Here is a 25,700-nt window from a genome sequence, read left to right as displayed (position 1 = left end):
GCTCACCATATAAGCCCCATTTTGATCCCAAAAAAACCCTGCACAACTAATTTCCTAATTATACAGTCAGTTTCTTAAAATTGGTCACTAAAGACCATACTCAAATCTATATTCAGATGAATGTTTTGAAGAAAAGATGATGAATCTACTTTTTGACTTTGTCTGTGTGTGTATGTTTTTTCACTTATGGTGGGTCGCGACTCAAAACACACCTCAATTGGGTCAGGAAAGCCAAAAAGTTTGGGAACCCCTGCCCTACGTACACAGTGGGTCTCAACATCAACAGCAGGCCAATGTCACAGGTTCACAGGGTGGTATTGTTACTTGAGAATACTCCGAATCCGGTCCATATAGTCTACCAGTCTTGTTGGGTACTCATTTGGTCAACTCCTGTTTCCTTCCTGTGTGCTTGAAAGCTTCAGGTGCCAGCCTGCCCCACGTGCAGGTGAGCCCCCAGAGGGTGGACATCTATGAGGGTGAGACTCTGAGGCTGTACTGCAGGGCTGGAGGCAGGCCCAGCCCCGGACTCACCTGGAAGAAACAGGAAGGACAACTCCCCCCGCAGGTAAACACAGGTCCTTTCTATCTGTTACTTTCTGCCTGGGACTCAGGATGTGGTTGGGATATATCCTGATCTGAAGGGTAACTATTATGTACTGTATATACTATTTGGTGCTGGTATCTCACCGTGGGTTGTGTTGGTGAAAAAGTGAATTCTGGTGTATTTTGACATACCGTTGTTTCTTCCTTCTCCCCTTTTTTTATTCCCCCCCTTTTTTCTTGCCGTTTTGCTCAGGCCATTCCTTCTCACGGTTTCCAACCGTTTAAAAGCAACAGTCTCGATGTGTTACAGAGACGTATTGAGGAGCTGCAGGTCTGTCCATCTGTCCTCTGTCTCGATTGTCTGTCTGTCCCATCTCTTACTTCCCACCTGTTGTTCTCTACTGACCCACCTGTTGTGCTCTACTGACCTCTACTGACCCTTCAACACACTCTACTAAAAGCATGATCAAAGGTTCCTTTGCTTCATCGTCACACACGGTAACCACCATTCATTCACGACAAGCAAATAGCTTCTCACAAAGCCTCCATGATGCGTATGGCATGGTTTAGTTGTTGTTTTTGTCTTATAGGTGTCACATCCATCCATCGTCCTCCATTTTCAAATTTGTCCACATGATCATATCATCCCTGACATTTGTTTGTCCTAAAAAAAATATTGATCCCCTCCATTCTGTTTACATTATTATTAGTATTCCTCTATGTACACACCCAGGCCCCAGGGCATAGCTAGGTATTTGGGACATTGCTTCCTCGTGCCAGGTCCTGGTCCCCCCCCCCCCCCCCCCCCCAAGGGGCTTTGGGTTATTCCCTCCGTACCTCGTGTCTCCTCTGCCACCCGAGGCCCTGGGCTTTGTTCTGCCTCATAGAGCTTCAGCGTTGTGTCAGCTTTTCCCAGGGGGACTCGGGCTCTGCCGTGCGGCCACGCAGAAATTCTGTGTGCTCTCGCAAATGGATTGCTTTGAAAACTTGTGAATGGGTTCAGACACACATTGAGCCGGGCCCGCCACGGCTTCTGCTCACTTTAGCCTGGCCCTCACGGTTGACTAGGCCGGACCTAAGCAGCTTTATCCACGGATGGATGCCACACCACCACCACCACCTCCCAGATACTGTAATCCACCCAGCCCAGCCCTGACACACCCCTTTAAATACTCTACCTAGACACACCCCATAAAATTTTCCATCTAGAAACACCCCTTTAAATTCTCTCTAGACACACCCCTTTAAATTCTCTTTAGGTGTACTCCTGTGTATTCTCAGCCATAACACTGGTCCATTTTACACGCTGATGTTTTATAAGGTTTGAAATATTGACACGGTCCACCCCACTGTTCCATTATAGTTAAGTGTGACGTAGTTGCTTAGGGACTCAATTTGACATTACCATACACAGGCGGATTATTTCCCCATTGGAAAAAGAGGATCTCGCTGTCTTACTATTGTGTTTGGTTGTTGAACATTGGGATTCATTTAGAGGTGAAGGCATAGGGTTGATGATGTTGTAAGTATTAGGAAACATCTGTAATGCATTTCCAGTGATTTCCTACATGGATAGAGAAGATTTGTATTGCCTGTGATGAAACCATTGGCTCAAAGGCCTATGTCATGTATCTTAATTCCCTAACAGTTTCCCATTCCTGTCAACATTGTACTGAATCAGTTCAACAACGATTATTTTAAGTGTACAAAGGTGTCCAAAAACATACTACTATGGACTACAAAACATACTACTATGGACTACAAAACATACTACTATGGACTACAAAACATACTACTATGGACTACAAAACATACTACTATACCTACTGTAGTCTACTACTAACTAGTGTCAAAGACATCTACTGTATGTCATTGGTAACTATTTCAATAGTGATCATTATTCGTTGTCAATTCAACAGTTGTAACTGTAAAATCATCATAGTAATGTTGACGAAAGGAAACATTACTATTCTCAACAACAAACCAACGGGTTTGAATTTTTTCTTTTCTTTCGTGCAAAGCACAGCTGAAAAGCCTTTTTAATGATTATCATAACACAAACATTGTCACAAATCACAACCGTATAACAATGGTGTGTATATATATATATGCTGAAGATCCACCTGCGATGTGATTTTGTTGGTGTTGCCTCCTCATGGATTAAAAATCATGTCAAGTATGTCTGTTGTTTGCACCATTTGTGGTCTGTGAAATCCAATGTTTATAAAGTAGTCGTTTCTCCAAAGGTAAGTCATCTCATGTGTCTGTATGGTGTCCTTCTATTGGATTTGGGCAGAGACGTAATCATTGTCAGGTAGTTCATACCACAGTAGTCCTTCTCTTAAGGCCATTGTGACATAGTCTTCATCCCTCTTCTTGATCGTTGCCGTGTCCTCTCTAGGCCAGTATGGAGCGCACAGACATTGGCACCCTGCTAATCCCTAACATCAAGTCGTCTGACTCTGGCACCTACTTGTGTGTGGGCACCAACTCCATCGGATCCTCAGAGGCTCGCATCGAGGTCACTGTCAATAGAGGTGAGAGGTCGCACTTGGATCGTTTTCAGTAGGGTACACATTTTAAAATGCTGTGCAACAATATATAAAAACTGCTGTATTGTAGTGGACAAGTTCAGATAGTACTGATTCATTCTGTTTCAAAACATTTTCGCCCTACTGAACACGACCCAGGTCAACCTACCCCAGAGGAGTACTGCTCTGTGTTGACAGTAATATAACTTTTGTAAATGTCTGTATCCTGCGTTTGTTGCTGTGTAGCAATAGGAGGAGACACCATCTCGTCAGCCATCACCATCCAGCCCTCCATAGCTGACGTCCAGGAGGGACAGAGCCTGGACCTCAACTGTTTTGTCCCTGGTAACCCCCCACCTGCTGTCACCTGGAGGAGGGAAAGTGGACGCCTGTCCACCAATCACCAGGTAGGAATACACACACACATACACGCACAGCTAGTAAAAGCTAGTTGTAATGTCATGAAGATCTGTTCTGTTTATTTCAGCTGAATAGTCACGTGTGTGTGTGTGTGTGTGTGTGTGTGTGTGTGTGTGTGTGTGTGTGTGTGTGTGTGTGTGTGTGTGTGTGTGTGTGTGTGTGTGTGTGTGTGTGTGTGTGTGTGTGTGTGTGTGTGTGTGTGTGTGTGCGTAGGTTCTGGGCACCAAGCTGCGTATCCTCTCTGCCGGTCCAGATGACTCTGGGAAGTATATCTGTCTTGTGGAGGGAGGGCCTGGTACTCCTGTCCGTCAGGCCTCAGTCTCTGTCTCAGTCACTGCCACCTCCTCTCGTAAGTCACTAAGCCATTCTCTCTGTGACAGTACAATGAAACTATCCTCCCCACTGATATCACCAGGGATGATGGTGAAACAGCCAGAGGCATATACAGTAGGAACATCTGTTTTTTTAGAGAATTTTATTGAGTGGACTTTCGTCAGGTACGGTGGTACTTTTCCAGTTGTTTGTTTTCCAACCCTCCCTAAAGTGACCTCTGAGAGTATGTTTTTCTATTCCACACTGTGATCTTATCCTGGTTCAAACCTTCCTTGGTTTCTAGTTTTTCGTGTTCTGTATTTGCTTCCCATACAGTACACCGTCTGGTAAATGTTGTATGATTAGTGAGGTGTGAGGAGAGGAAATGTTGTCCTGTTGTAATGGTGTGTGTTTCCTGGAGTAGGTCTGCAGACACCCATCATCTCCATTGAGCCCCAAAGTGCAGCATTGCGACAGGGAGAGTCAGCCAGCTTCAAGTGCAGAGTCTACGGTGGAGCAGAGCCCATACGTCTGGAGTGGAAACTGTCCAACAACCAGCCCTTTCCTGGTGAGGCCTCTCCCATTCTGAACTTTTTTTTTTTGGACTATTACCCATTTTCTCCCCAATTGGTAGATAGTCTTGTCCAATCGCTGCAACTCCCATATGGACTCAGGAGAGGGCGTCCTCCGAAACACGACCCTGCCAAGCCACACTGCTTCTTGACACACTGCTCGCTTAACCCAGAAGCCAGCCACACCAATGTGTCGGAGGAAACACCGTACTGTCATACAGCTAGCGACCGAAGTCAGCGTGCGTGTGTCCGGCCTGCCACAAGGAGTCACTAGAGCGTGTGTCCGGCCTGCCACAAGGAGTCACTAAAGCGTGTGTCCGGCCTGCCACAAGGAGTCACTAGAGCGTGTGTCCGGCCTGCCACAAGGAGTCACTAGAGCGTGTGTCCGGCCTGCCACAAGGAGTCGCTAGAGCGTGTGTCCGGCCTGCCACAAGGAGTCACTAGAGCGTGTGTCCGGCCTGCCAAAAGGAGTCACTAGAGCGTGTGTCCGGCCTGCCACAAGGAGTCACTAGAGCGTGTGTCTGGCCTGCCACAAGGAGTCACTAGAGCGTGTGTCCGGCCTGCCACAAGGAGTCACTAGAGCGTGATGGGACAAGGACATCCCGGCTGGCCAAACCCTCCCCTGTGCCTTCTCATGGGTCTCCCAGTCGCGGCCGGCTGCAACACAGCCTGGGATCGAACCTGGGTCCTTAGACTGTTGCGCCACTCGGGAGGCCCCAATTCCATAGGACTTTTGCAGAAAGGCATTTAGTCAGTGGTGGTAAAAGTACCCAATTCTCATACTTGGGTAAAAGTAAAGATACCTTAGTAGAAAAGGATTCAAGTAAAAGTGAAAGTCACCCAGAAAATACTAGAGTAAAAGTCTAAAAGTATTTTAAATATACTTAAGTATCAAAAGTAAATTAAATTGCAAAAATATACTTATATACGTATCAAAATTGCTCATATTAAGCAAACCAGACAGCGCAATTTTCATGTTTTTTTATTTATTTACGGATAGCAAACCTAATTTACGGATAGCAAACCTCAGACATAAGACCCTGAGACTACAAACCTCAGACATAATTTTCAAACGAAGCATGTGGCCTAGTGGTTAGAGAATTGGGCCAGTAACCCGAAAGGTTGCTGGATTGAATCCCTGAGCTTTTTACAAGTTAAAAATCTGTTGTTCTGCCCTTGAGCAAGGCAGTTAACCCACTGTTCCCCGGCACCGAACCGAACACGTGGATGTCGATTATGGCAGCTCCCCGCACCTCTCTGATTCAGAGGGGTTGGATTAAATGTGGAAGACACATTTCAGTTGAATGCATTCAGTTGTACAAGTGACTAGGTATCCCTCTTTCCCTTTAGTGTGTCCGCAAGATCAGAGGCAGTAGAGATGACCAGGGATGTACTGGACAATTTTCCTGTCCTGCTAAGCATTCAAAATATTGTATAACGAATACTTTTGTGTGTCAGGGACAATGCATGGAGTAAAAAGTACATTATTTTCTTTAGGAATGTAGTGAAGTAAAAGTTGTCAAACTTATAATTAGTAAAGTAAAGTACAGATACCCCCAAAAAACTACTTAAGTGGTACTTTAATGTATTTTTATTCAAGTACCTTACACCACTGCATTTAGTAATATTAATTTCAGATGTCAGAATCATGTCATTATCCACACAAGCAAACTACCTGCAATATCTACAGTAATATATAGTACTATAATATAGTCTGTATCCTGTTACATTTCCTTCATATTTAGCTATGTTTTTAATCAAACACACAAAGTTGCTGCTTGTCAGAGATGTACTTGACAGACTAAAAGATTCCACATGAAACCTTTAATTCTGTAGACAATGTGAAGGTTGGCCATTACGGCACTGTCATCACCATCGCTGACGCCCGCCCGAGCAACCAGGGCACCTACAACTGTGTGGCTACCAACCTGTTTGGAATCACCCAGAGTATCGTCTCTCTGATCATCAGAGGTATGGCACACACAGACACACACACACGCATACAGTGTTGATGTTTCTGATGTGGTTCACCATAAGCATCTTCCCTCTGTTACAACCCCCTTAGTAATTGCCGTGGCAACAGAGTGACCAAATGGTTGTTCGTCCTGATGATGTCATCCTTCCTTTCAGAGTCTCCTGTAGCGACCATCACCCCTCAGGGGCCCGTGCGAGTCAGGATGGGTGGACCCATTAACCTGGAGTGCCAGGCTTCCGGGGAGCCACGCCCATCTGTCACATGGCACAGACTGGACAGCGCCCGCAACACCATGCTTAGCAGCCCTGTGCCCATGGAGTCCAACGCCGTCATGCAGGTAGTGTACTGCATTTGTGTTCCTGATCCTCAACTTCCTATGAAACCTCCAAGTCATTGTTACTGAGCTTTTGTGCTTTCCTAAACCCAGATTAAGTGGAATCCTAGGTTCTCAATTCAAAGGGTTTCTTGGTGTAAGACTAGGCTTAATCTGTGTCTGGGTAACCTGCCCTAGTATTTGGATATCATTCATTTTCGCGCTAAACTAAATGACAGGGTGTGCTATTTATTCTACGCCGGGCAGACCGGGTAATGCTGTTCCCCTTCCGCAGGTCCTAGTGGCCCGTCCAGAGGACAGTGGTACCTACGTATGCACAGCCCGCAACGACGAGGGCACCACAGAGACCAGGGTGGAGGTGATCGTGGAGGGGGCTGCCCAGGTGCCCGTCACGCCCCGTGCCTCTGTGCCCGATCCCCTCATGGTGGTGGTGGAGGGACAGAGCACCACACTGAGATGTGACGCTCACGGTAACTAATCCACCTTTAAATTACACAAATGAGTACTATAGCAAATAGAACTGAGCAGAGAATAATTGTTGTATTGTTTGTACTGAGACTTGTTAGTACAGAGAATACTTTTAAGTAAAATGATATTATGCAAATGAGAGCTGAGAGGAAATGGATGTTATCGTCACCTCATCTTTGCTAAGATCATAGAATTGGCATGACAAATAATTGACTCTACAAGTCCTTTTCACACACTGATATTCAATGTGTTTTCAAAATCAACTCTTCAGGCTTCCCTGTCCCTAAGATCACGTGGTCTAAGCTGCGTGCCCCTCTCCCCTGGAGACATAAGGTAGTGGACAACACGCTGATCCTGCCCAATGTTGGCCGGGCAGACTCTGGAGAGTACATCTGCAACGCCACCAACAGCATGGGCACCACCGAAGTCACCATCATGCTGGACGTGGAGAGTGAGTCTCACAATTTGTGCACACTGGTCTGGCCAGCTAGTCATGAGCGATAGATTGGTTTCATCATTGAAAGCAAGTTCCCAGTCTGTACAGAAACACTATGGAGATAGTTATGGGTACACATACACTACCATTCAAAAGTTTTGGGTCACTTAGAAATGTCCTTGTTTAATGTCCAGTTTTTGTCCATCAAAATAACATCAAATTGATCAGAAATACAGTGTAGACATTCTTAAGGTTGTAAATTACTAATGTAGCTGGAAACGGCTGATTTTTTATGGAATATCTACGTAGGCGTACAGGAGCCCATTATTAGCAACCATCACTCCTGTGTTCCAATGGCACGTTGTGTTAGCTAATCCAAGTTTATCATTTTAAAAGGCTAATTGATCATTAGAAAACAAATAACTTTCTTCTGAAAGGGAGAGTCAGTCTATTCTTGTTCTGAGAAATGAAGGCTATTCCATGCGAAAAATTACCAAGAAACTGAAGATCTTGTACAACGCTGTGTACTACTCCCTTCACAGAACAGTGCAAACTGGCTCTAACCAGAATAGAAAGAGGAGTGGGAGGCCCCGGTGCACAACAAGAAGAAAGAAGACAAGTACATTAGAGTGTCTAGTTTGAGAAACAGATGCCTCACAAGTCCTCAACTGGCAGCTTCATTAAATAGTACCCACAAAACACCAGTCTCAACGTCAACAGTGAAGAGGCGACTCCGGGATGCTGGCCTTCTAGGCAGAGTTGCAAAAAAAAAGTCATATCTCAGACTGGCCAATACATTTTTAAAATAAAGATGGGCAAAAGCATCCTGGAGTCGCCTCTTCACTGTTGACGTTGAGACTGGTGTTTTGCAGGTACTATTTAATGAAGCTGCCAGTTGAGGACTTTGTTTCTCAAACTAGACACTCTAATGTACTTGTCAGTTGTGCACTGGGGCCTCCCACTCCTCTTTCTCTTCTGGTTAGAGCCAGTTTCCACTGTTCTGTGAATGGAATAGTACACAGCATTGTACAAGATCTTCAGTTTCTTGGCAATTTCTCGCATGGAATAGCCTTCATTTCAGTTTTCAGCTGTGCTAACATAATTGCAAAAGGGTTTTCTATTGCTCAATTAGCCTTTTAAAATGACCAATTTGGATTAGCTAACACAACGTACCATTGGAACACAGGAGTGATGGTTGCTGATAAAGGCCTCTGTACGCCTATGTAGATATTCCATAAGAAATCTGCCATATCCAGCCACAATAGTAATTTACAACATTATCAATGTCTGCACTGTATTTCTGATAAATGTTATGTTATTTTAAAGGACAAAAAATGTGCTTTTCTTTCAAAACAAGGACATTTCTAAGTGACCGGAAGTGTATAGATATGAACACGAATAAACTGAAAGATTGATACACAACATAGATAATAAGGAACTGGTCCACTAGTGTATATGAAACATAGCTTTGCATTGTGACTGAATGTTGGTCTTCGGTGCCCGTTCCTTGCTTCGCTCATGAGTAGCATTGTCCAATCAATCAATCAATCAATCAATAAAATGTATTTATAAAGCCCTTTTTACATCAGCAGATGTCACAAAGTGCTATACAGAAACCCAGCCTAAAACCATAAACAGCAAGCAATGCAGATGTAGAAGCATGGTGGCTAGGAAAAACTTCCTAGAAAGGCAGGAACCTAGGAAGAAACCAAAGAGAGGAACCAGGCTCTTAAAAGTGGCCAGTCCTCATCTGGCTGTGCTGGGTGGAGATTATAAGAGTACATGGCCATTTTTAAGGCCAGATTATTCTTCAAGATGTTCAAATGCCCATAGATTACCAGCAGGGTCAAATAATAATCACATTGGTTGTCAAGGGTGCAACAGGTCAGTACCTCAGGAGTAAATGTCAGTTGGCTTTTCATAGCCGATCGTTCAGAGGTCGAGACAGAAGATGCGGTAGAGAGAGAGTCGAAAACAGCAGGTCCGGGACAAGGTAGCACGTCTGGTGAACAGGTCAGGTCATGTTCAAATCATCCTAATGTCTCAATACCAGTCCATGTCTCTACTCTCTAACCCTCCATGTCTCGGGGACACAGCTCCTCCCTATGCCACCTCCATGCCCGACGACGTGGCAGTGCGTGTGGGCGAGGTGATCCGGCTGCAGTGCCTGGCCCATGGTACTCCCCCCCTGCTCTTCCAGTGGACCAAGCTGAATGGCAGCCTGTCCACCAGGGCCGACGTCCAAGGAGGAGACCTCCAGATTAACCTAGCCACACCCGAAGACGCTGGCACCTACAAGTGTGTCGCCACCAACAAAGTGGGCACCAGTGAAGCACATGCCACAGTCACTGTCAGGTGTAAGTACTGTGCTCAGTTACAGCTTTGTCTGTTCTTATTTGGAAAACCAAATTGAGCCGACAGCTCAATTACTTTGCAATGGGAAATGCTTTCATGAAAAGCAAACCTAAAAGCCATAAGACTGGGAACTCAAAACAGAATGTGTTTGTGTGGGTGTGTGGATGTGGATGTTTGGATGTGTATGTAGCCCCCCTGGCAGTGCGTGTGTCTCCTCAGGTGGAGGTAAAGGCCCGGGGTAGTGCTGTAGAGTTTACCTGCTCTGCTGCAGGAGGCCTGGGGACCACCATAGAGTGGCTGAAGGAGGGAGGAGCCCTGCCCCCCAACCATCACATCAAAGATGGGGTGCTGAGGTGAGTCACACCCACCAGGAGAGACACTTCACAGCAGGCAGTCAAAATACCTATAATGATCAACACAAATAAATGAGGGTCCAGAATTAACCTAACTTAAATGCGATCCTGGATCAACACAACTTAAATGCGATCCTGGATCAACACAACTTAAATATGATCCAGGATCAACACATCTTAAAGATGATCCTGGATCAACACATCTTAAAGATGATCCTGGATCAACACATCTTAAAGATTATCCAGGATCAACACAACTTAAAGATGATCCAGGATCAACACAACTTAAAGATGATCCAGGATCAACACAACTTAAAGATGATCCAGGATCAACACAACTTAAAGATGATCCAGGATCAACACAACTTAAAGATGATCCAGGATCAACACATATTTAAAGATGATCCAGGATCAACACATATTTAAAGATGATCCAGGATAACACACAACTTATTTATGATCCAGGATCAACCTAACTTACATACGATCCAGGATCAACACAACTAAATGATGATCTGTTTCTTGTTTTGGTCTATGTTCATTTATTTATTAAATACACTCCCTGAACTTGCTACCCAATTCCCAGCGTACAGGAAACACCGATCAACCAGATGATGATCCAGGGTCATGTCCCACTTGGTGAAATCAGGAAGTGCATTTCCGTCATCTGTCTTGCGCTGATACGTTTGTGTACTTTTATGTAGGATTGAGAACCTGGAGCAGCGCAACGAGGGCATCTACATCTGCAGAGCCACCAGTGTTCACGGCCAGGCCCAGGACTCCGCCAAGCTTACCATCCAAGGTCTGTCCAACATCCACAAAATCACTGAGACACAGTGACACGCGTTTGGACACACAACCCTGAGTTGTAACAGTGGTGAATTTTGTATAGCCGCTCTATGCAATCTATTATAATTCTGTTCGAAATCAGGGGCATAACATATTGCCCGCAAACCAGATCCGGCACACGAGCTCATTCAATTTGGCCCGCAGGGGAGTGAATTTTTTTATGTATTTTGGGGGCGGGGAAACGATCTCAATTGACATTGAAATGGCTAAAACCAAACTGAAACTGTGTAGAAGTGGACCTACATTTTATAGTATCTTTTCTCTGTCCAGCTTGCTAACTGTTATGCAGGTGAGTGAGGACCCAAAAGCGACTTAACAGAAACTGAGTTTATTAAAGTCCAAACAGAGAAAACATAATCCTCAATCCTTTACAGGAAATGTCCAAACAGGGAAAACATAAATCCTCTTAGTTGTTGAGGAGAATTGCAGGAAAAGCGGCAACAGACTGCAGGTCCCTTCGGGTAGGCGCGGGCCGTAGCGGACAGAGACACCTGGGAGCAGGAACGGAACGATAGAGAGAGAGAGGGATAGAGAGAGAGGAAGAAACCTAATACGACAGCAGGGGGAAACGAAGAGAAGAGAAAGCACAGGGACAAGACATGACAATACATGACAATACATGACAGTACCCCCCCACTCACCGAGCGCCTCCTGGCGCACTCGAGGAGGAAACCTGGCGGCAACGGAGGAAATCATCGATCAGCGAACGGTCCAGCACGTCCCGAGATGGAACCCAACTCCTCTCCTCAGGACCGTACCCCTCCCAATCAAATCAAATCAAAATCAAATTTATTTATATAGCCCTTCGTACATCAGCTGATATCTCAAAGTGCTGTACAGAAACCCAGCCTAAAACCCCAAACAGCAAACAATGCAGGTGTAAAAGCACGGTGGCTAGGAAAAACTCCCTAGAAAGGCCAAAACCTAGGAAGAAACCTAGAGAGGAACCGGGCTATGTGGGGTGGCCAGTCCTCTTCTGGCTGTGCCGGGTAGAGATTATAACAGAACATGACCAAGATGTTCAAATGTTCATAAATGACCAGCATGGTCAAATAATAATAAGGCAGAACAGTTGAAACTGGAGCAGCAGCACAGTCAGATGGACTGGGGACAGCAAGGAGCCATCATGTCAGGTAGTCCTGGGGCACGGTCCTAGGGCTCAGGTCCTCCGAGAGAGAGAAAGAAAGAGAGAATTAGAGAGAGCATATGTGGGGTGGCCAGTCCTCTTCTGGCTGTGCCAGGTGGAGATTATAACAGAACGTGGCCAAGATGTTCAAATGTTCATAAATGACCAGCATGGTTGAATAATAGTAAGGCAGAACAGTTGAAACTGGAGCAGGAGCATGGCCAGGTGGACTGGGGACAGCAAGGAGTCCTCATGTCAGGTAGTCCTGGGACATGGTCCTAGGGCCCAGGCCAGTTGAAACTGGAGCAGCAGCATGGCCAGGTGGACTGGGGACAATCCACTAAGTATTGGTGACCACGTCCCCGAGAACGCATGTCCATAATCTTCCGGACCCTATAGATAGGTGCGCCCTCGACAAGGACGGGGGGGGGAGACGAACGGGGGCGCGAAGAAAAGGCTTGACACAGGAGACATGGAAGACTGGGTGGACGCGACGAAGATGTCGCGGAAGAAGAAGTCGCACTGCGACAGGATTAACGACCTGAGAAATACGGAACGGACCAATGAACCGCGGGGTCAATTTGCGAGAAGCTGTCGTAAGGGGAAGGTTACGAGTGGAGAGCCATACTCTCTGACCGCGACAATACCTAGGACTCTTAGTCCTACACTTATTAGCGGCTCTCACAGTCTGCGCCCTATAACGGCAAAGTGCAGACCTGACCCTCTTCCAGGTGCGCTCACAACGTTGGACAAAAGCCTGAGCGGAGGGAACGCTGGACTCGGCGAGCTGGGACGAGAACAGAGGGGGCTGGTACCCAAGGCTACTCTGAAAAGGAGATAACCCGGTCGCAGACGAAGGAAGCGAGTTGTGAGCGTATTCTGCCCAGGGGAGCTGTTCTGCCCAAGACGCAGGGTTTCGAAAGGAAAGACTGCGTAAGAGGCGACCAATAGTCTGATTGGCCCGTTCTGCTTGACCGTTAGACTGGGGATGAAAACCGGAAGAGAGACTGACGGAAGCCCCAATCAAACGACAAAACTCCCTCCAAAACAGAGACGTGAATTGCGGACCTCTGTCCGAAACGGCGTCTGACGGAAGGCCATGAATTCTGAACACATTCTCAATGATGATTTGTGCCGTCTCTTTAGCGGAAGGAAGCTTAGCGAGGGGAATAAAATGAGCCGCCTTAGAGAACCTATCGACAACCGTTAGAATAACAGTCTTCCCCGCTGACGAAGGCAGACCGGTAATAAAGTCTAAGGCGATGTGAGACCATGGTCGAGAGGGAATGGAAAGCGGTCTGAGACGACCGGCAGGAGGAGAGTTACCTGACTTAGTCTGCGCGCAGTCCGAACAAGCAGCCACGAAACGGCGCGTGTCACGCTCCTGAGTAGGCCACCAAAAACGCTGGCGAATAGAAGCAAGCGTACCCCGAACGCCGGGGTGGCCAGCTAACTTGGCAGAGTGAGCCCACTGAAGAACGGCCAGACGAGTAGAAACGGGAACGAAAAGAAGGTTACTAGGACAAGCGCGAGGCGACGGAGTGTGAGTGAGTGCTTGCTTTACCTGTCTCTCAATTCCTCAGACAGTCAACCCGACAACACGCCCCTCAGGGAGAATCCCCTCGGGGTCGGTAGAGGCTACAGAAGAACTGAAGAGACGGGATAAAGCATCAGGCTTGGTGTTCTTAGTGCCCGGACGATAAGAAATCACGAACTCGAAACGAGCGAAAAACAACGCCCAACGAGCCTGACGCGCATTGAGTCGTTTGGCAGAACGGATGTACTCAAGGTTCTTATGGTCAGTCCAAACGACAAAAGGAACGGTCGCCCCCTCCAAACACTGTCGCCATTCGCCTAGGGCTAAGCGGATGGCGAGCAGTTCGCGGTTTCCCACATCATAGTTACGTTCCGACGGCGACAGGCGATGAGAAAAATACGCGCAAGGGTGGACCTTATCGTCAGAATGGGAGCGCTGGGACAGAATGGCTCCCACGCCCACCTCTGACGCGTCAACCTCGACAATGAATTGTTTAGTGACGTCAGGAGTAACAAGGATAGGAGCGGATGTAAAACGCTTCTTGAGGAGATCAAAAGCTCTCTGGGCGGAAACGGTCCACTTAAAGCACGTCTTGACAGAAGTAAGGGCTGTGAGAGGGGCTGCCACTTGACCGAAATTACGAATGAAACGCCGATAGAAATTTGCGAAACCGAGAAAGCGCTGCAGCTCGACACGTGACTTAGGGACGGGCCAATCGCTGACAGCATGGACCTTAGCGGGATCCATCTGAATGCCTTCAGCGGAAATAACAGAACCGAGAAATGTGATGGAGGAGACATGAAAAGCGCACTTCTCAGCCTTCACATAAAGACAATTCTCTAAAAGGCGCTGGAGAACACGTTCGAACGTGCTGAACATGAATCTGGAGTGACGGTGAAAAAAAATCAGGATATCGTCAAGGTAAACGAAAACAAAGATGTTCAGCATGTCTCTCAGTACATCATTCACTAATGCCTGAAAGACAGCTGGAGCATTAGTGAGACCGAACGGCAGAACCCGGTATTCAAAATGCCCTAACGGAGTGTTAAACGCCGTTTTCCACTCGTCCCCCTCCCTGATGCGCACAAGATGGTAAGCGTTCCGAAGGTCCAACTTAGTAAAGAACCTGGCTCCCTGCAGAATCTCGAAGGCTGACGACATAAGGGGAAGCGGATAACGATTCTTAACCGTTATGTCATTCAGCCCTCGATAATCCACGCAGGGGCGCAGGGTACCGTCCTTTTTCTTAACAAAAAAAAACCCCGCTCCGGCGGGAGAGGAAGAAGGCACTACGGTACCGGCGTCGAGAGCAACAGACAGATAATCTTCGAGAGCCTTACGTTCGGGAGCCGACAGAGAGTATAGTCTACCCCGGGGGGGGGAGTGGTCCCCGGAAGGAGAGCAATACTACAATCATACGACCGGTGAGGAGGAAGGGAGGTGGCCCTGGACCGACTGAAGACCGTGCGCAGATCATGATCTTCCTCCGGCACCCCTGTCAAATCACCAGGCTCCTCCTGTGAAGAGGGGGCAGAAGAAACAGGAGGGATAGCAGACATTAAACATTTCACATGACAAGAAACGTTCCAGGATAGGATAGAATTACTAGACCAATTAATAGAAGGATTATGACACACTAGCCAGGGATGACCCAAAACAACAGGTGTAAAAGGTGAACGAAAAATCAAAAAAGAAATGGTTTCACTATGGTTACCAGAAACTGTGAGGGTTAAAGGTAGTGTTTCACATAATATACTGGGGAGAGGACTACCATCCAAGGCGAACATGGCCGTGGGCTCCCCTAACTGTCTGAGAGGAATGTCATGTTCCCGAGCCCAGGCTTCGTCCATAAAACAGCCCTCAGCCCCAGAGTCTATCAAGGCACTGCAGGAAGCTGCCGAACCGGTCCAGCGTAGATGGACCGACAAGGTAGTACAGGATCTTGACGGAGAGACCTGAGTAGTAGCGCTCACCAGTAGCCCTCCGCTTACTGATGAGCTCTGGCTTTTACTGGACATGAAATGACAAAATGTCCAGCGGAACCGCAATAGAGACAGAGGCGGTTGGTGATTCTCCGTTCCCTCTCCTTAGTCGAGATGCGAATACCTCCCAGCTGCATGGGCTCAACACCTCAGCCAGTGGGGGGAGATGGTAGTGATGCGGAGAGGGGGGACACTGTTAACGCGAGCTCTCTTCCACGAGCTCGGTGATCAAAGAATCCACGCTGGAAGGAACCTCCCGGGAGAGAATCTCATCCTTAACCTCGGCGTGGAGACCCTCCAGAAAACGAGCGAGCAACGACGGCTCGTTCCAGTCACTGGAGGCAGCAAAAGTGCGAAACTCTATAGAGTAATCCGTTATGGATCGATCACCTTGACATAGGGAAGCCAGGGCCCTGGAAGCCTCTTTCCCAAAAACTGAACGATCAAAAACCCGTATCATCTCCTCTTTAAAGTTCTGATACTCGTTAGTACACTCAGCCCTTGCCTCCCAGATTGCCGTGCCCCACTCACGAGCCCGTCCAGTAAGGAGAGATATGACGTAGGCGATACGAGCTCTACCCCTTGAGTATGTGTTGGGCTGGAGAGAGAACACAATATCACACTGGGTGAGAAACGAGCGGCATTCAGTGGGCTGCCCAGAGTAACACGGTGGGTTATTAATTCTGGGCTACGGAGACTCGGAAGCCCAGGAAGTAGCTGGTGGATCGAGACGGAGATTGTGAAACTGTTTTGAGAGGTCGGAGACCTGAGCGGCCAGGGTCTCAACGGCATGCCGAGCAGCAGACAATTCCTGCTCGTGTCTGCCGAGCATCGCTCCCTGGATCTCGACGGCTGAGTAGCGAGGATCCGTAGTCGCTGGGTCCATTCTTGGTCGGATTCTTCTGTTATGCAGGTGAGTGAGGACCCAAAAGCGACTTAACAGAAACTGAGTTTATTAAAGTCCAAACAGAGAAAACATAATCCTCAATCCTTTACAGGAAATGTCCAAACAGGGAAAACATAAATCCTCTTAGTTGTTGAGGAGAATTGCAGGAAAAGCGGCAACAGACTGCAGGTCCCTTCGGGTCGGGCCGTAGCGGACAGAGACACTTGCTCACACGCAGCATCTGATGAAAAGGCAAAACACGACAGGACGGAACAAGGACACAGCAAACAGCAAACAGCAAACAAGAATCCGACAAGGACAGAGGCAGAAACCAAGAGAGAAATAGGGACCTAATCAGAGGGCAAAATAGGGGACAGGTGTGAGAGAGTAAACGAGGTCGTTAGGAGAATGAGGAACAGCTGGGAGCAGGAACGGAACGATAGAGAGAGAGAGGGATAGAGAGAGAGGAAGAAACCTAATACGACAGCAGGGGGAAACAAAGAGATGAGAAAGCACATGGACAAGACATGACAATACATGACAATACATGACACTAACAGTCAATGAAACGAATGTTAGACAGTCAGGGAGCATGGAACATTTTAAAAGCAATGGCTAAAGGACTATTTGCTTGTTTTGACGGCATGGAGATATAACACATTTTAGGTGCAGTGCTCCGGACCTTGGTGAAGACTGAATGCGGCCTGCGGGGCAAAATGAGTTTGACACCCCCTAAATGTATCCATTCCAGCATTAATTTAATGTTGGAATTAATTCTCTCCCGTCTACAGCCCTGCCCAAGGTGATGATCAACGTACGTACCGCTGTGCAGACAGTGATGGTGGGTAACTCTGTGGAGTTTGAGTGCCAGGCAATCGGCGAGCCCCAGCCCACGCTGCGCTGGAGCAGGGTGGGAGGGCCCCTGCCGGCACACATCATGGTGAAGGGAGGCATGCTGAAGATCGATCAGGTTTCTGATGCTGACGCTGGACAGTACCGCTGCACTGCCACCAACGACGTGGGCTCTGTGCAGTCTCAGGTGGTCCTACATGTCCAGTGTGAGTAAAGAGAAGTGTACTGCACCTGTACGTCTGCAAAACACACATAGACAGAAAGACACACACACAACAAGCGTACATACTCCTATAGCCCTTGTCCCCTCTGATCATGTATTGTTGGATATTTGTTTGTAAAGCCCTACCCCAGATCGCAGCTCTGCCAGAGCTGAACGAAGTGACAGTGGGATCAGATGCTGTCCTGCCCTGTGTGGCATCAGGCTACCCAGTGCCTGCCATCAAATGGTCCAAGGTAGCCAACAAACTATTAAAGATAGTGCCTATCTGTTTCTGACCATTTTCATCTGCTTTGTGCCTGGTGAACAGGATCCCTTTGTAACATGTTCTGTGTCCTTCTCTCTCTAGCTGGATGGGGAACTCCCTCCTAAGTGTAGACAGGTAGTCAACACCTTGACGGTTCCCGAAGTGACCCACAAGGATTCTGGCACCTACGTGTGCACTGCCTCCAACAAGCAGGGCAAAGTGGAGGCCTTAACAACCCTCAAAGTCCATGGTCAGTCAGCTGTATAGAAACACTGTGGAAGGCAATATACAGTTGAATTCGGAAGTTTACATACACCTAAGCCAAGTACATTTAAACTCAGTTTTTCACAATTCCTGACATTTAATCCTAGTAACAATTCCTTGTCTTTAGTCAGTTAGGACCACCACTTTATTTTAAGAATGTGAGATGTCAGAATAATACACTGCTCAAAAAAATAAAGGGAACACTTAAACAACACAATGTAACTCTAAGTCAATCACACTTCTGTGAAATCAAACTGTCCACTTAGGAAGCAACACTGATTGACAATAAATTTCACATGCTGTTGTGCAAATGGAATAGACAACAGGTGGAAATTATAGGCAATTAGCAAGACACCCCCAATAAAGGAGTGGTTCTGCAGGTGGTGACCACAGACCACTTCACTTCTCAGTTCCTATTCTTCCTGGCTGATGTTTTGGTCACTTTTGAATGCTGGCGGTGCTTTCACTCTAGTGGTAGCATGAGACTGAGTCTACAACCCGCACAAGTGTCTCAGGTAGTGCAGCTCACCCAGGATGGAACATCAATGCGAGCTGTGGCAAGAAGGTTTGCTGTGTCTCAGCGTAGTGTCCAGAGCATGGAGGCGCTACCAGGAGACAGGCCAGTATATCAGGAAACGTGGAGGAGGCCGTAGGAGGGCAACAACCCAGCAGCAGGACCTCTACCTGCACCTTTGTGCAAGGAGGAGCAGGAGGAGCACTGCCAGAGCCCTGCAAAATGACCTCCAGCAGGCCACAAATGTGCATGTGTCGGCTCAAACGGTCAGAAACAGACTCCATGAGGGTGGTATGAGAGCCCGACGTCCACAGGTGGGGGTTGTGCTTACAGCCCAATGCCGTGCAGGACGTTTGGCATTTGCCAAAGAACACCAAGATTGGCGAATTCGCCACTGGCGCCCTGTGCTCTTCACAGATGAAAGCAGGTGCACACTGAGCACATGTGACAGACGTGACAGAGTCTGGAGACGCCGTGGAAAACGTTCTGCTGCCTGCAACATCCTCCAGCATGACCGGTTTGGCGGTGGGTCAGTCATGGTGTGGGGTGGCATTTCTTTGGGGGGCCGCACATCCCTCCATGTGCTCGCCAGAGGTAGCCTGACTGCCATTAGGTAACGAGATGAGATCCTCAGACCCCTTGTGAGACCATATGCTGGTGCGGTTAGCCCTGGGTTCCTCCTAATGCAAGACAATGCTAGACCTCATGTGGCTGGAGTGTGTCAGCAGTTCCTGCAAGAGGAAGGCATTGATGCTATGGACTTGCCCACCCGTTCCCCAGACCTGACTCCAATTGAGCACATCTGGGACATCATGTCTCACTCCATCCACCAATGCCACGTTGCACCACAGACTGTCCAGAGGTTGGCGGATGCTTTAGTCCAGATCTCATCAGGAGCATGCCCAGGCATTGTAGGGAGGTGGAGGCCACACACACTACTGAGCCTCATTTTGACTTGTTTTAAGGACATTACATCAAAGTTGGGTCAGCCTGTAGTGTGGTTTTCCACTTTAATTTTGAGTGTGACTCCAAATCCAGACCTCCATGGGTTGATAAATCTTATTTCCTTTGATCATTTGTGTGATTTTGTCGTCAGCACATTCAAGTATGTTAAGAAAAAAGTATTTAATAAGGATATTTCATTCATTCAGATCTATGATGTGTTATTTTAGTGTTCCCTTTATTTTTATGAGCAGTGTAGATACTTTTGTACCTGTTTCCTCCAGCATCTTCACAAGGTCCTTTGCTGTTCTGGGATTGATTTTCACTTTTCGCACCAAAGTGCGTTCATCTCTAGGAGACAGAACGCGTCTCATTCCTGAGCGGTATGATGGCTGCGTATTCCCATGGTGTTTATACTTGCGTACTATTGTTTGTACAGATGAGCGTGGTACCTTCAGGCGTTTGGAAATTGTCTAAAATTTTAAATAAAAAAAAATCAGATTTTCTTTTGATTTTCCCATGATGTCAAGCAAAGAGGCACAGAGTGTCAATTAGCCTATCAGAAGCTTTTAAAGCCATGACATAATTTTCTGGACTTTTCCAAGCTGTTTAAAGGCACATGCTGTTTAAAGGCACAGTCAACTTAGTGTATGTAAACTTCTGACCGACTGGAATTGTGATACAGTGAATTATAAGTGAACTATTCTGTCTGTAAACAATTGTTGGAAAAATGACTTGTGTCATGCACGAAGTAGATGTTCTAACTGACTTGGCAAAACTATAGTTTGTTAAGAAGAAATTTGTGGAGTGGTTGAAAAACGAGTTTTAATGACTCCAACCTAAGTGTATGTAAACTTCTGACTTCAACTGTTACATTATTGCCAGTATCCAACACCATGGTTCCCCATCCCCTATCTCTAGTTCATAGGCAGTAAGCTCAATCGGAGGGGAACTTTCGATATTGCCAGTATCTAACTCTACGATTCTCCATCCTTTATCTCTACAGATCGAGTGATGCCCTATTTCACCCAGGAGCCCCTGTCCTATCTCACTCTGCCCACCATCAAGAACGCCTACAAGTCCTTCAGCATCAAGATCAGCTTCAGGCCAGACAATCCTGATGGTGAGGCTGTAGTCACTTACAGTCAGACTTATGTACTGAAAAATAGCTTTCTCTGCACCAGTGGATTTGCAACTTTTGCTTTGAAGATAGTTTCGCTGACTACAGTGATCCTGACTGCATCTGTTACGTCTTTGTGTCGTTGAGTGCGTTCTCTTTCCCTGTTTTTTTCCCACATGATTTCACCCCCCTCTTCTGTCCCTCCACACACTCCCTCTCTTCTCACCCATGTGGTGTGAAGGTCTCATCCTCTATGCGGGTGAGTCGCAGTGCTTGAGCTCACACACTCAGGACTGATGCAGGTGATGCTTTTTGGGCTGAAAAGCCACCAGTGATGTTGACCTTTTACCTTGCCATAATGCATCCTAATGTAGAGTACAGCTGATGGCTGTGAGAGAAGCCTATTGAAGAATGGTCTATGTCCTCATTCAGGCATGGTGGCTGTGTTGGCGCCCCCCGCTCGTCATTCCATTAGTCTTTGGCCTATTGATGAGGACAGTATGATGCCATCATTACAATCCATTTCATCTCTGTGCATCAGCTTCTACCTACAAGACTGTCCTGCTGCTACTTAAGACAAGCTTTATTATTGCAAAATTAATGTCTTATTAGCCTATACAGTGATTAGGCCTCATGATAAAGATTGGACAGTACTGTATGTGGCTTCGCAATTCTGAAGCTAGTAAAGAGTACAGTACCACCAGCGAGGTGGGGTGCTTCAATGGGTAACACACATACTCTGATAACAACTTCCATACCAGCTCATGGAAGCTGTACAGAGTAAACTACTACCCCCCCCACCCCAAAAAAAAACAAAAAAACAATTGTGCCGCATTTAAGAAATCTCTCTCTGCTATAACCGCTACGTTTCAGAGCCATAGATGCTTCGGATACATTTATGAGGAGGCATGGTTTTCGACTGCCCTGGCTTCGACCTTGCTGATGATGGTTGGGCAGAGTTTAGCAGAGCATGTGTCGCTGGCATGCAGCCCGTGTGAAGGCAGAGATGGATCAAGCCAGACAGACGAACAGCTTGATACAGAGCAGAGCGATGCCCCAGGGCAGCAGATACTAGAACCTGTTTTTGACTGTCCCAAGCTTGGCCCTTAACCTGCTAGCATGCAGCTTATTTGAGTGACCTCAGCTCCCCTCTTGGTGCCAGGGGGACTGTTTTTCACTGACTGGCTCCGGGGGGTATGGGTGTGTACCAAGCTAACTGTACCTCCACTGGTCCACCAGGTATGATCATCTACAATGGACAGAAGAGGACCATGGGAGCAGACTTCATCTCTCTGGGGCTGGTGGGAGGCAGGCCTGAGTTCAGGTGAGCACCTAGCTGTCATTCTGGTGCACTATGAACACTACATGAGCTCAATGTGTAAGAATAAACGAGCTATTGATGAATGGTAACTTGAACTGTCCTTAGTCTCTGTCAAAATTAGCTGATGATAATTGCGATCACAATCATGCTGGCAAAAACGACAATGATAGCGATAACGCTAACCTGTTTTCTCCTCCCAGGTTTGACGTGGGTTCTGGCATGGCCACCATCCGCTACCCCACCCCCATCAAACTGGGAGAGTTCCACACCATAGAGCTCTACCGCAACCAAACCCAAGGCTCCATCATAGTGGACAGGGAGGCCCCCGTCAATGGGAGCTCACAGGTAGTGTCCCGCTCTCATTTGTTTTTAGATCCAGAGACTGTTCAACAATGTCATTCACACGAAGAGAATATCCAACAGACGCTCCCGGGTAGTTTCACATAGTCAGTCAGACTGTTGAGTTCATACAAAGTACATACAGTATCAAGGAGATTAATCCATGAACACTGTTTACTGTCTTGTATCACAGGGAAAGTTCCAGGGACTGGATCTAAACGAGGAGTTGTATGTGGGTGGTTACCCCAACTACACCCTATTGGCCAAGACAGCTGGCCTCAAGACCGGCTTTGTCGGTGAGAGATCACTCTTTGTTCACTTTCAACCAGAACACCTGGTGCATCAACAGTAGATACACATTTATAACATGCAGTATTTGTTTGTTTGGTAACTGGTTATTTCTTAACAGTAAACAAGACTTTGCTGATCACTGTTTTGGAATGTTCCGGTTCTTATTCTTGGTTCTATCCAGGGTGCATCCGTAAGCTGGTCATCCAAGGTGATGAGATCATCTTCAAGGATCTGCAGCGCAGCTCCACGGGCGTGTCCAACTGTCCCGTCTGCACTGACCGCCCCTGTCAGGTCAGCTGACAACCACGTCCTCAGACCCCGCTTGAAAAATATATGAATTTGTTCATTCATTGAGGTGTTGTGTTTCAGAATGGAGGGATGTGCCAGGACTCTGAGGCCAGTCTGTACAAGTGCAGCTGTCCCAGAGGATTCACAGGGGAGTAACTGCCAGCACCACTCCTCCCTGCACTGCCACCCAGAGGCTTGTGGACCGGACGCCACCTGCATCAACCGTCAGGAAACCCTGGGCTACGACTGTCGATGCCACCTGGGCAAGTCTGGAAACAAGTGCATGGACGGTAAGGGAAACCAGTTTTTTTTCTTTCTTTTTTCTGTGCATTGCCCACTTTCCTGTATTGCAATTGAGGCATAATCACACCTTACTAGATATAATAGATATTCTCTTTATCCTGTTTGTTTGTAGGCATTTTGGTCACATAATATCTCAACATCTTGTTGCTGTTTGTTTCCTCTAGGTGAATTGGTGACTACTCCCCTGTTTGACGGTACGGACTCGTACATTGCATACCCTCCTCTGACCAACATCCACAACGACCTGCGCATCGGGATGGAGTTCAAACCCATGGCCCTGAACGGCCTGATGTTCTTCAGCGTGGGCAAGAAGATGAAGACTGAGGACTTTGTCTCCCTGGAGATGGTAGATGGATACGTGCAATTCCGCTATGAACTGGGGACTGGTGAGAGCATAAAGACACATTATAATTAAGCAATAAGGCCCGAAGGGGTGTAGTATATGGCCAATATACCACGGCTATTGACTGTTCTTATGCACGATGCAACGAAGAGAGCCTGGATACAGCTCTTAGCCGTGGTATATTGGCAATATACCACAACCCACTGAGGTGCCTTATTGCTATTAAAAACTGACTACCAACGTAAGGAGAACAGTAAAAATAAATGTTCTGTCATACCATACCCATGGTATACGGTCTGATATACCACTGCTTCCAGCCAATCAGCATTCGGGGCTGAAACCACCCAGTTTATAATAAATAAATAAAAATATATATACAGTGGGGCAAAAAAGTATTTACTCAGCCACCAATCGTGCAAGTTCTCCCACTTAAAAATTTTCATCATAGGTACACTTCAACTATGACAGACAAAATGAGAAAAAAAAATCCAGAAAATCACATTGTAGGATTTTTAATGAATTCATTTGCAAATTATGGTGGAAAATAAGTATATAGAATACTGAGATAGCTACTCATTCTGGTGTATCCTCTCCGACTGTTATCTTTTCGTTTTCAAGCTGAAAGCTTTTTATGGCTAGAAAGCACTGATGCCTTCAGACATAGTGGACATAGTGGAAACCATGCTACTACTGTCTTTGTTTCCAGGCCAAGCTGTCCTGCGCAGTCCTGAGCCGATCACCCGTGGCCAGTGGCACCGCGTGGAAGCCGGGCGCCTCGACAAGGACGGCTCTCTGACGGTTGACGGTGGCCGGGAGGTCAGGAGGTCGTCACCTGGCAAGGCCCAGGGCCTGAACATCCACACCCCCATGTACCTGGGAGGAGTCCCCAACTTTGAGATCGTACCCAAGACCCTTAACATCAGTGATATGTTTTATGGATGCGTTGGAGAGGTGCGCTCAACACACACACACACAGAGAGAGTGAGAGGGACACGTGAGGATTCATGATTCCCTTTATTACCATTCATAATCACTAATGTCATGTTTATAATCACCTTAGTACCACCAATGTCACTTCAGATATCCAGTCACAGACCAGTCACAGAATATCCGTGTACAATAGAGGGGGAAAAACAAAATTTATTTTCCCTGTCAATTTGACTTGACAGGACCTTTAACCTCTACCATGTGTATTGTCCCTTGTCCAGGTGTCCATCAATGGTAAGAAGGTGGACCTGTCCTACAGCTTCACAGAGAGCATGGCCATCGTCCAGTGTACGGACAACAGTCCCTGTGACCGCAACCCCTGTCTGAACGGGGCGAGATGCATGCCCACTGCTGAGTATGAATACCAGTGTCTCTGCAAGGATGGCTTCGAGGGTGAGTCCATTGTAAATGTTAAATGACGTACAATCTATGGGACTTCAGTTTGGATCGAGCTATATGCCATAGATTGATTTAAGAATTGGTATTCAATAACCCTATCCTATTCTGATAATATTGACCAAATCAATTGTATTTGTCACATACTTTGTGAACAACATGTGTAGACTTACGGGCCCTCCAAACAATGCAGAGATAATTGTTATGTATTATAATAGAAAGGTAATAACACAATAAATACAGTGATAACTTGGTTATATACACGGGGTACCAGTGAAGGAATACGTCGATATGAAGGAATACGAGGTAACTGAGGTAGATGCACTACAAGACCAGAAGTATGTGGTCACCTGCTTGTTGTGCGTCTCATTCCAAAATTATGGGCATTAATATGGAGTTGGTCCCCCTTTTGCTGCTATAACAGCTTTCCATTAGGAGTCGAAACTAGAGGACGACCGATTAATCGGAATGGCCGATTAATTAGGGCCGATTTCGAGTTTTCATAACAATCGGAATCTGCATTTTTGGACACCGATCATGGCCGAATACATTGCACTCCACGAGGAGACTGCGAGTGCTGCAAGGAGCCAAGGT

The 25,700-nt window shown here is 46.9% G+C and overlaps 1 protein-coding gene across 1 annotated transcript in view; it reads left to right on the top strand.

Moving 5' to 3' along the window:
* LOC124045995 (basement membrane-specific heparan sulfate proteoglycan core protein-like) overlaps window positions 1-25,700 on the top strand; it is a 186,627-nt gene that overhangs the window by 146,689 nt on the left and 14,238 nt on the right. The window contains 27 exon segments of the mRNA XM_046365881.1: window positions 417-565; window positions 797-874; window positions 2,945-3,080; window positions 3,321-3,481; window positions 3,708-3,843; window positions 4,231-4,374; window positions 6,215-6,349; window positions 6,509-6,690; window positions 6,962-7,157; window positions 7,427-7,606; window positions 9,688-9,948; window positions 10,137-10,299; window positions 11,004-11,101; window positions 17,471-17,737; window positions 17,875-17,987; window positions 18,101-18,248; window positions 20,725-20,841; window positions 21,080-21,097; window positions 22,078-22,162; window positions 22,360-22,504; window positions 22,692-22,794; window positions 22,971-23,080; window positions 23,159-23,224; window positions 23,226-23,367; window positions 23,545-23,766; window positions 24,430-24,674; window positions 24,932-25,103. Of these exon segments, the coding sequence (XP_046221837.1) occupies window positions 417-565; window positions 797-874; window positions 2,945-3,080; window positions 3,321-3,481; window positions 3,708-3,843; window positions 4,231-4,374; window positions 6,215-6,349; window positions 6,509-6,690; window positions 6,962-7,157; window positions 7,427-7,606; window positions 9,688-9,948; window positions 10,137-10,299; window positions 11,004-11,101; window positions 17,471-17,737; window positions 17,875-17,987; window positions 18,101-18,248; window positions 20,725-20,841; window positions 21,080-21,097; window positions 22,078-22,162; window positions 22,360-22,504; window positions 22,692-22,794; window positions 22,971-23,080; window positions 23,159-23,224; window positions 23,226-23,367; window positions 23,545-23,766; window positions 24,430-24,674; window positions 24,932-25,103 (3,972 nt within the window).

This window comes from Oncorhynchus gorbuscha, linkage group LG10 (genome assembly GCF_021184085.1).
Source record: "Oncorhynchus gorbuscha isolate QuinsamMale2020 ecotype Even-year linkage group LG10, OgorEven_v1.0, whole genome shotgun sequence".
NCBI lineage: Eukaryota > Metazoa > Chordata > Actinopteri > Salmoniformes > Salmonidae > Oncorhynchus > Oncorhynchus gorbuscha.
The sequence above is the reverse complement of the archived record's forward strand: the minus strand, read 5'-3'. Positions and strand labels throughout refer to the sequence as shown.